This window comes from Atta cephalotes (genome assembly GCF_000143395.1).
Source record: "Atta cephalotes unplaced genomic scaffold scaffold00032, whole genome shotgun sequence".
In the NCBI taxonomy this organism is placed as follows: Eukaryota; Metazoa; Arthropoda; class Insecta; order Hymenoptera; family Formicidae; genus Atta; species Atta cephalotes.
This window is the reverse complement of record NW_012130096.1, coordinates 2,903,223-2,915,216: the sequence shown is the minus strand read 5'-3', so window position 1 is coordinate 2,915,216 and position 11,994 is coordinate 2,903,223. Positions and strand designations below refer to the sequence as shown.

Here is an 11,994-nt window from a genome sequence, read left to right as displayed (position 1 = left end):
CTAATAACTAACCTAACCGTAACGTAACGTAACGTACTACTAATATATACACACACACACACACACACACACACACACACACACACACACACACACACATATACATACAAATAAGAATATTATATACAAATCGATTATTAATAGATGTTATCAGAATAAATTCTGTTACCATGCGATAATCCTTGGCATTGTAAGCAGCATCAGCATCCTTAAGGAATTTTTTTACATATGCTATGTCTTTTTGTTCAGCAGCTATTGACTCGTTATTAGAATCAAAATCCATCAATTTCTTTAATGATGTCTCAGCTTCTAAAATGTCTCCCAAAATCAAGCAACACTTGATCATTCTTATATATGCCTGGAATGTAAACAAAAAGTAAATTTATTGATTCATTACAATATAATTAACTAGCTAAAAAATCATCAAACATACTTTAGAAAATGTTGGTTCCAGTTCAATACATTTTTTAGCGTCTGCCAGTGCATCTCGATATTGCCCAAGCATCATGTAACAGGCTGCTCTATTACTGTAGTAATGCGATATATCAGGGCACAATGCTGAAAAATATTTTAGGTTCATTATAATATTATTTACAAAAATTTATAATTAGTAAAATTTAAAAGATTCAATATTTTTCGGAAATTAGTTTTTCCTTATTTAATTGCCGAATGAGTCAACTAATAGAGATCTCAGCTATTCAATATTTTTGAAGAGAGAAATAAAATTTTATTGAGTTTGATATAAAAATTACAATGAAATATCATTAAAATAACATGCTGATATAAAAATAGTATCGGGGATAAAATCATGGGCTATATTCTGTTGCACACATAATACGTATGAAGTATCATTTTATCCTTGTTTTACACTCTGAGAACAAGAATAAAATGATACCTCATACGCATAAATCCGGATCTACAATAGATGTTTTAAGCCTTAAACCGTAAGAAATTGATCAATTATAGTTGAATGAAAAGAATCGAACCTGTAATTCGTCCATTTCTTAAGGCTTAAGATTTAGAAATCTATTGTAGATCCGGACTTATGCATGCAACAGAACGTAGGCATGTTAAAACAGAAACAGTAGATATTTACATAATATTGTTAGAACACTTACCAATAACTTCATTGTAACCAACCAATGCTTTCTTGTACTGTTTTTGTGAATAATGTTGATTAGCAACTTTCTTTTTTGATTCTGCCAATCTGTAAATATTATATGTAAGTAATAAACATTACTAATAGAAGATAATAATAACAATAAATATAGTTTCTTAAGGAAAATATACACAAATCTAAATAAAAAAGCCATTATCTTGGAAATAATGACAGATATGACAAAATTTCACAAGACTATTCCAATTCCTATTGGTAAGACCCACGAAAAATCTTTCGAAATCATATCACCATTATAGAAAAAAACCGATCTCAACATTTAGATCTGTGCATAATTCTTCTTTTTGATAAAAAGTACATTACGAAACTGATATGTCTTTATACAGCATATAGCATTTCCAGCAATATTATAATAACACATGAATAAGTGTTTTATTTATTCTATAGATTAAAGATACGTTATTTACTGCTGTCCATTTCTATCAATATGGGTTAACTTTAATCTTGATTTAACTTGCTTTTCTTCTATTGTAATTTTAAGAATTAGAAAAAGATGAAGAGTAAATTACGTTGAAATTAAAGTTAATCTATATTGACAGAAATATAATACACCTATAAGTACTGAAAATCTATGAAAATATATGTAATGTGAAAAACAAATAATTCAAATAGATTCTAATGAATAAATTAATAAATTAAGTGAAGCCTTTTAAAGCCTTTATTAATTTTATTATAAAATAACTATTAGAATTTCTAATTACATATGAACAAAGCATTTTGTGACATCACATTGGCTATTTTATCCTGACACAATAGTTTTAAATACTCAAAATAGATGCTGCATGATGTATATATATTTTATTCATATTATAAAACACATGATGCACATAACGTATGATAATTTATCCTTATTCTCACTGAATGTTAAATAAGAATAAAATAATACCTCATGCAGTCCAAAATTGTGCTTAACAAAATTAAAGGCAAAATATAAAATAAGATTCCTAATTAAAAAAAAAGAAAGAATCGTCTTTTAACATTGACATATAATGCTTATATGCACACTATAGCATTGTTGCAATATTGCTAAAATATTCCATGTTGCTTGGATCCAAAAGACTGCATATATATATATATATTTATATTCAATAATTGTACGAACATAGATGATTCTTTTTTCTAGGAATTTCAAGCATCTCTATTTAAAAACTGTTGCGAATTCTAATATTATTCATGCGAATCTTAATATTATTCACGGAATAAATAGAATACTTATAGCAATTTGACGCACTAAGTGCGGCAAGTTGGCACACTAGTATATATTAAAGCTGTTGTACATTGATCTAATCTGTATAAAAATAAGATGCAAATATTTTGAATATTTTGGAATTATAAAATACAGATTTTACTTAACAGCACAATAAAATATTGAGAATTTCATGGTATAACCCATTTTTATATTTATATTAAACACATATTTTTACATCAATTTGTGTATGACGATTTTAATGTGCACTGAGTGCAATTGAAGTCATTATCAGTTATCATTTATATAAAAGGACAAAGCATGGTATATATTCGACGTACTCAAAGCTAATTAGTTACAGAGAGTCCAAGTGTCGCAAGAGCGATATATAAATAGAGAATACTCGTAAGGGAGCTTCCTGGTTCTATCCGTCCATATGACGCAATTACAAATCAGATTACAGGATAACGCGTCCGTGGCGTTTTTCTTGTAAAAGGAACAACTCACTCCTTTGTGCTCTCCGGTGTTTCTGTAACGTTAATCGCCGAGTCAGGAACAACGTTGATCGGTTGATCAGACGACGCCATAGCCGTATTCCTTAATAAACGAGACAGGCAGATCGACGTTGGTATGCACCGTGAAAACAGGTGAGATTTTCCCTACTCTGGATTTTGCTGTCGAGGAATAGAAAAGATTCACGAATAATTATGACCAGCGATACGCATTAACGTACCGCGTTGGCGTAACCCAAAGACGCGGATCAACGTGTTCCTCCTTGCTCCTCCTTTCTTTAAGTCTGTTCTTTTTCCATTCCAAGTTCTGAATTGGCATACACTGACACAATAAGGGGTGAAATCACAGTGTGTAAGTTCGGAGAGAAAGGATAGGACCTGAGAGAGGATATAACGGCCCTGTAAAACCTGTAAAAATGCTGTCGCGCACTACTGCTCTCTGACAAAGTGGATGTAAACTATATATAGCAACGTCCACTTTTCTTAGATCGTTCAAGGCTTGAAAAATGGATGATGTACCCTAAGAAAAGTGGACGTTGCTATGTAGTTTACATCCACTTTGTCAGAGGGCAATAGTGCGCTGTAGCATTTTGCGGTTACAGGTTTTGAGTCATGTTCTCTCTCAAGCCGGTTCTGTATTAATTGCAAGCTGATCGTAAGTTTGTTGCGAAAGCCAATGTGAAACGTTAATTTCAAAATCCAAGCTTCAGATTGGCTGTCGCAACAAACTTGCGATCAGCTTGCAACTAAGAACCAGTGTAGAACCGGTTTCAGGTTTCTCCCTCATGTAACATCAAATTATTAAAATTGCTTGTCAATTTATTTCGCGATTACTAGAGTAGTTTCATTGCGTTTATAAGTCCGGAAAAACAATTCGCAGTTTGAAAAGACTACAATATGATGTATATGCAAATATATATATATACAGACGCTGCGGTCGATTGGGATGCTTTCAGCGCTTCTCAATAATTCTATTCTTATTTTACATCTAATGAACGATAGAATGATGATTACAAGCACTTAAAGCGTGTGAGCATCCAAATTAACCCCAGCCATAGTATATTAATAATTCAAGATTATTTAAAGCAATGAAGATCCGGCTTCGACCGTAATAGGCATTTAATTTCTAGTATTGATTGTGATCAATTTTAATTACTGCCCCAGCAAATGAGAATGGATTAAAATGGATTGACATCTTTTTCTATCCGAATGCATTATTTTAAATAGCGAATTTTGTTTGGATTTAATTGAATTCAATTGGATTCAATTACATTCAATTGGATGCAATTGGATTGAAAAACTGCATTTCCTATTCAAAATTTTGAATTGAACAATATTCACAATTGTTTGTGTGCACAGAAAAAATTATTATTTTTAGATTGAAAGGCAAGAGATATGCTCCATGCAATTCCTATAAATGAATAAAAATGCATTCAGAATAGAAAAGCATTCATTTTAACATCGTGAACATCTTTAACATCAATATTTCTGAAAAGCTGAATTCATTTCAATTCATTTTAATCCATTCTCGTTTGCTGGGTCCTTTCTCTCCTACTCGCTGGAGCAATTACTATATTACTACTAACAGATCGAAATCTAAATACATCATTCTTTGATCCACCTAAAGATTCTATGTTGTACCAATACTTTTGATTTTTCGGACACTGACGTTTATATCGGAATATATAAGAGTAGCGAAATTATCCTTCTTCTTCTTTTTCTTCTTCTGGCCGTGAATTTCTGATTTCTTATAGAAATCATAATCATAATACGCTTCCAAGTAAAGATCGCTGGGCTGAAAGGAGCCAGTCAGATCAATGCATCATTTTGATAAAATTACCCTTCAAATACTGGACATCTGCGATACCACGCGACTAGTATTATAGATCGGTAATGAGGTTGCATTTCGTGAATCTCGTGTTCGTCTGACGAAACACACACTACGCGGTGGTAGGAATTAACAGTGTACAATGTCATGATATGCAGTGCATGTTGGTGTTCCCACCTAAAATCGCTCTTAAATTTCGCTATATAATCTGAAAAGTAGCAGTTCGGAACTTTGCGTCTCGATATCTGCACTTGTAGGATACAAGAAAAAATAAAGAGAATAAAAACACATATAATACAATCGGAGTATAAGCTAAGTTATACTTAGCTTATTAATATACTTAGCGATTAAGCTATACTTAAAACTTAATCGAGACAGTCATTATTGAGATAATCTCGATCTGGCGCAAAGAGAATACGGCAGTGTCGCTGATGCTGATTCTACAATTAGTCGGTAGTCGGAAGTCAAATGCCCGTATTCATAGTCAGGCCTTATATTTAAGTTTCCTTAAATTTATCTTTAGATTTTGCTCTACGAATTATTATTTATTTAATTATATTTCATTGGCTCCTGAGCATCTAAAGATAAATTTAAGGAAGCCTTAAGTACAAGGTTTGACTATAAATACGGGCATTAGTCTTAATCGGTGAAGTTGGCCAATCAGACTTAATCGTATAAGTTGGTCAACTTCATCGAGAAGACTTAGGACTACCGATTACCAATTACTCATTGTAGAATCAGCGTTAGCGCCGAGACACTATTAGTGTCTCCAGATTTGCTACGAGATTTATATGAATTATTCAAAATGTATTGCACGTGGAATGTTAAATCATGACATTCATGATTACATATTTTTGTCAATCATTAATTACATCAACTCGCATTTTCTCGCGCAAAATTAAACTGATTGCACAATCGTAACTTCTGTTCACGCAAAAAATATATCTTCTATGCAAGATGCTAATTTTCAAGCAGATCATTTCTTCATGCAACTGTATTTTCTCCGCGCTTTCAACTGCAATAAAATGTCTATTGCGTTTCAGTGTCACACAATTGTCATTCTAGAGTTACTGATATGTATAGAGTCGCGGCTAGCCTTTTCACCAATGTATTTGTGAATGCCACGATGAAAAAGATAAGAGACAAGATAAAATATGATGGGAGAAGGAGAAGATGTGAAAGATAGTGTATTTTATTTATTTGCTATTTGCTTGTGAAATTAATCATTTTCGGATTAGTCATATACGGGACACAAATGACCTTCCGTGCGCTATTTTGTAATGTTCTATAACAAAAGATATATTCTTTTTGATTGTATTCTTTTCAAGTGATGGACATGTAATTCGTTATTTAGCTTTATCTCACATTTAGTGAAAATACACATCGTGCATAAAACAGAATATATCCTTTAACAAAAAATTTAGACTTAGGCTTTTTTATAAAAAGTATATATATATATATATATATATTGATAATTTAATATTTTTTTTAATTGTATTTATATAATACGATTTATATAACGATTTTTGTATTAGGATGTGAGAAAATATTTAAATTTTTAATTTTTAATAATATTTAAATTTTTTTCTAAGTCTTTTTTTTAATTTTTGGAATGTGTTATATTCTGAAATACATGATGATATCGAAATAAAACTTAAATTGAAATTTTTAAATAATTGACAGTAGAACAAATTTGATTTATTTAAAATATCCATTTAAATATATTTCTGACTGTTTCGTATTAAAACAATAGTCAGAGTTAGCAAGAGAATTTATTATTGTTTGTACAAAAATACATTTTTTTTTAATTGCAAAACTTTAAGAATTAAATTTATTATTTTTTTCAAAATATATAATAATTAAAGATAAAATTTTTTATTAAATTAAGAGCAAATTACAACATTTATATAAAAAATATTTTTAAAATACATAATTCTAATTACTCTGATCTTTTATTTCTACATGAATGTGATTAAATCTCTTGTTTATTCCCCTAATTAAGAATTTATGAAAATATATGAATGCATAAGAAAATATTAAATATCTTTCTAATTTTTATATAAAGATGCAATATTAAAACTGACAAAATTTAAAAAGAACATTTTTATATAAAAATAAATTACAATCTTCTGTTTTGATGTAACAAAAACACACATTAAAAATTAAAAAAAATTAAAAGAAGATATTTAAGGCTGCCGAAAATAGGCCCACAGACCTTTTGGTGTTGGTAATATGATGCCAGGAATCAACTTTAAAGGCATTTGCATCTTCGGGGATAGTTCCAGCTTATATTTTCTCACAATCACAAATCTGCCTTTATCTGCAGCTGGCCCATTCTCATGCCCACACAGATTCGCTGAATGGAAGAAAGAATCTATCAATGTTGTGTTTTCTATCCGAGTCGAATCTTTCAGGATCATACTCTTCGGGATTTTCCCAGTATTGTGGATCTTTGTGGACAGCTTGAACTGATATCAAAATCTTCATTCCAGGTGTCACGCGACAGACAATTCCATTGGATCCTTTCAGTTCGAACTCTTGTGTGCATCATCTTTTCATCAATAATACTGCGGATACCAACCTCATCGTTTCATTAATGATCTGGTCCATATATGTTATCTCTCTCAAGCCTTCATACGTGATTTCACTATCGTATTTGTTGAGCACAGATCATATTTATTGATCATTTCCTCATGTAATTTCTCTTGTATTTTTGAATAATGGGTCAAATAAAATCCAACGAAGCTCATAACACTACTGGATGTTTCATAACCGTTGAGAACGAATGACATTGCCTGACCCGTGAGCATTTCATTATCAAATTTATCCCCCTCTGCTCGCTCCAGTTCAGCCATCAAATGGAGAAAATCATTTCTAAGTATTCCGTCCTTTCTCTTTTACTCCATGAGTTCTGCAACTAATGTTCTGAAAAAATTGTCAACGTGCTTCGGGATTAGGTCTAATTTGAAGATTTTATTTAACGACGGAATGAGAAATATGAAAATGAACATAATTGTACTTCATTTGGTTTGAAGATGGCTTGTTCGAGTTTTCTGAAAGATACATCTTTTTTGTCATCATCAAAGCAGTATCCATCTATATCGAAGCTAGCAACAGCTACTACCTGCGCGGAGTATTTAGAAAATAAGCTGTTCAGTTCGAATTCTGTCTCTTTGTTGCTTAACTTTCTGTTCATGTAATTCTCCATTGTCGCACACACCTTTTTAATGCTTTCAAGCAGGATCTTCAGTCGCATGCTGGAAAATGCCTATGTCAATGTCATGTCGCTTTCTGTTGTTCAACCACTTCTCACCGGAAAGGCCGAAGGGATTATATGACAGGAGGCTATCTGATTCTTTATCAATATGAACAACAGTTTTCGACAAAACTTGAAAAATAGGTTTGCAGTATCATTTTCACTAGTGCTGGTTTGATGATCATTAAGGCCAGTGATATAAAGTCATAGATCCCGACCATGTTATGACCTTTATTGTCCTTATAGATCTTGCAATAGAAATCGGCGATGTGCGTCTTCATGCAAATCACTGATAACATGTTATCGAACCTTGGCAAGGCTCCATCCACATATGGAACTTCACGTTTTTGCCAGTACCTGTAATTTCGTGATAAAAGTAAAAGGCTATAAGCGCCCCGAGAATCAGAGACACTAGCAATCATGTTGCTCCTCTCATATGACAAGTAATTTCTTCTTTTTCTTCTTCGAAATTTAATGACCTTGGTTCTCGTTGACGAGGTAAACTTGACCAGTCATACTACGCACAGTTAAAGCCGGCAACGCTTTCCCAAAAATAGTATAATGCAATACTCGAGGCGAGATGAAATATGTCCGCCTCACTCGAGCGATCTCTCAAGACTTATACGACAAATAACGTTTGATCGGATTAATTGACGTAACCCTGACCACGTATCATCTGGTCGTGACATAATAAAATTGTTGACGGTAAAGTACATTAATAGCGCCGATGAAATGAGCGAGATTGCTTATGTGTGGTTATTCTATTTTACACGCCTATCGACAGTTATCGATATCGTTACGCAGCTTTTTCATCATATAAACTATCATCATATAAACTCTGTAGATAAACATGTCGATAACTGTAGATAAATATGTAAAGATATAAGTTATGGAATCGCCGCCATCTGATTCTATGTCACTAGCCGAGTATTCGGGTGCTTTAAAATTAAAATATTTGTTGTAGATACTGCAGAGAATTGCAAGAAAATGGACTTTTTTTTAGAATATATAATTGATCTGCAGCATAAAAAAATTGAAGATCATGTTTCAAACGTTAAAAGAAGATTACAAGAACAAAATAAATATAACTAGATAAATGATAATATAATAACTAGAGTGAGTAAGAATGATAGTATACTAACTAGACGAAAAATAAATGTAGTTAATACTAATAATATAAGAGTACCCATATTAGAATATCGTTTAATTATTTGTTATTTTAATCTTTGATACTATTATCTCAGTTTCAATTAGGGATTATTTTTCAAGAATCAATCGAATTGATCTAAAATTAAATCAATGCGCAGTTTATAAAACTATTTAGATATGTATATAAATTCACGCTAAAATATTATTAAATACTATAAAGATCCTTTTAATCCGAATAAGACATTTTTCTATCTAGTTCTATTTATATTTAACATTTTTTGTCTGAAAAAAATTTTACAATACTTTTCATTTATTTAATTTTTAAATGTAATTCTTTCTATATATTATTATTTTCCAATTGTTTGAAACTGCAGCGATAACTGTACCTACTTGCCTCTGTAGAGAATATAGTAATACCTGCTTCCGAAGTCTCTTTGTCTGTGGAAGAAGGGAGAATATTAGTTCCTTCTTAGCATCGGACGTAAAATTGGAATCATTACATTTGTAAGAGTTACTTCATAATTTTTCAATATTAATTTTTTCTCAATTTTTTTAATATCCCTTCATTTTATTTTCTTTTCTCTTAATATTAAATGATATTATTTCAGTTCCGTTGAAAATAAGCAAGATCAAAAAAAGAACACCAAGTAATATTGATGAAAACTTCGAAGATACAGAAATTCCATTAAAAAGATAGCGATGTATTTCAAAAACGACACATATTTTAGAATCTTCTGACATGTATTTTGAATTTTTCTTTTATTATCAAGTAGAAAAGCCAAACATAATAATATTTTAAATGTATATTTGACAGTTTTCCTAAATGGATATTTAAACATGAAAATTACATTAATCAAAATTTTAAAGGAAGGATAGAATTTATATTGTTTTGTCGTATCCTAATAATCGCATAATTCTCTCGTCTACGAAACCTAGCATATTGTTATCTCAAATATATCAAAGAATCGATTGATTGTTATTAATAATATAAAATTGTTCTTACTATCAGTTCTATCGAAACTTCGCAATTTGCATTGACAAGACATGAGATTTGGAATTTATTAGAAGTTTTGTGGCGTAACGAGCTGCGCGTCCAGTTCAGTCAACTTATTTCAGAGGACACATACACGAAGAGCTATTACTTTCAAAACACTTCTTAAGCGTAAGCGTTGCAACGTTTTCCATTATTTCAAAAAAAATACTGGCGAATTTTATGTTATTGTATCTTACTGTATTACTGAATTTTTTCTTATTGTATCAATCTAACATTACATAATTCATTTAGGATAGAATTTCATGCACAGAAGATCATGTTACAGCAGATTGACAATGAGCGCTTTAAAACTCTATGGATTTCGAAAATTAAACTGAGATATAAGTGATCAGATATACATACATATTAACTAATTGTTAATACTAAATTGTTAATACTAAATGTTAGGTTTTTGATATTAACTGTAATAATTTTCTTTATTTTTATTATTTCTAATAAATGGTTCTATTTTTTTGTTGTTTTGTTGTTTGATTTATGCGTAAAGTAGCCACAGCAGTGTCGCTGCGTGTAGCTTAGACACTACCAGTGTCTTCAGATTCATTGAAGAAGAAAAATGCGAGATGTTTTAATTTTAACATTTTTTGATAAAAAAAAAGCGTTTGCATTTCTTTTGAAATGTTACTATTATTTAGTGAGATACTAACATCTTTTAACGCCTTTAATATTTCAATGAAATAGAAAAAGATTACATTATTCATTTTATATGTTTGTTATAATAATATAAATTATTTAATTTTACAAATACTATGAATTATTTTTATGAGAATATGTTTTTATGTATTCAGACAGTGTTGCATTATCCCTAAAATCTTTGAATAAAAGTGAAGCCGATTTTGACTGTAGTAGTATTTTGGCCAAATTAATTTCTGTTATCGGATCAGGATCAAAAAAGAATCCACCATGAGACTAACCAAGCCAATCAAAGGAAAACAATAGAATGATGCTTTGGGCACTCGAGTGAAAATGGCCGGCGTTCAGCAGCCATTTTCAAACAGCCATTTTTAATGATCATTACATCCAAATTTGCTGTCATTACTGAAAATTTATAATTTACATATATGTATATTATAGACTTTCAGCTGATAAATTTTGGGACCATTTAGAGCTGCCCTATAAATTAAATCCAGGTGCCTTAAGAAGAAGAACTTTCAACTTGATTCAACTTACTCTCCATCTTTTTCTAAGAATACGGTCAACGCGATGCTGCAAACGCTTTGAAGCATTTTTTAATTGGTCAGTTTGTAAAATTTTTTCTTCTAATTGGTGCATCAAAAGTTTCAAAGCATTTGTAGCGAAAACTTTGATCACAGCCTAATTCTTAGAAATTCAGTAATCATTGGTAGAAACAGGCATAAGAGACTTCAAAAAAAAGAAGGTTAAAGTGCTGTGGAAAATTATAATCAAATCTATTGAAAATAAATTTAAAAACGATTTAAAATTCTGTTATGAATTCTGTGATCAGATTTATATTTTACTGACCGACTTAATTTCTATTCTGACTTCCTGCGTTGATATAATATCAAAAATGCAATGTAGTAATAATGATGAGCGCTTTAAAGTCAAATATCTGGAGACGCCCATTACATCGGAGAAAGACGAAGCAGCATATAAGTGAGATGAAACCATAAATGTTCAACACAAATATGATTTCGATCGAAATAAGCGTAAGAAATATTATCTAGATAATAGATCTTTTTAGTTAAACTTCTTCCAACGAAAAAGAAGAAAAACAAACGTTAAAGTACACCTGAAAAGAATGATTAATATTTCTGCTATTGGGAGTACAAATTAGTTCGGTCCGTTTCCCTAAAGATAGCTCCAGTTGTTGTGAA

At 30.9% G+C, this 11,994-nt stretch overlaps 1 protein-coding gene and 1 pseudogene across 1 annotated transcript in view; both read right to left on the bottom strand.

Moving 5' to 3' along the window:
* The window catches only part of LOC105621228 (dnaJ homolog subfamily C member 7), a 4,689-nt gene extending 1,739 nt beyond the window's left edge, over window positions 1-2,950 (bottom strand). The window contains exons 1-4 of the mRNA XM_012202698.1: window positions 2,871-2,950; window positions 1,119-1,207; window positions 434-558; window positions 170-358 (exon numbers count right to left, since the gene is read on the bottom strand). Of these exons, the coding sequence (XP_012058088.1) occupies window positions 170-358; window positions 434-558; window positions 1,119-1,207; window positions 2,871-2,950 (483 nt within the window). The remainder of the gene's footprint in view (window positions 1-169; window positions 359-433; window positions 559-1,118; window positions 1,208-2,870) is intronic.
* Window positions 2,951-6,889: 3,939 nt separating this feature from the next.
* Window positions 6,890-8,374, bottom strand: LOC105621307 (annotated as a pseudogene).
* Between the last annotated feature and the right edge of the window lie 3,620 nt (window positions 8,375-11,994).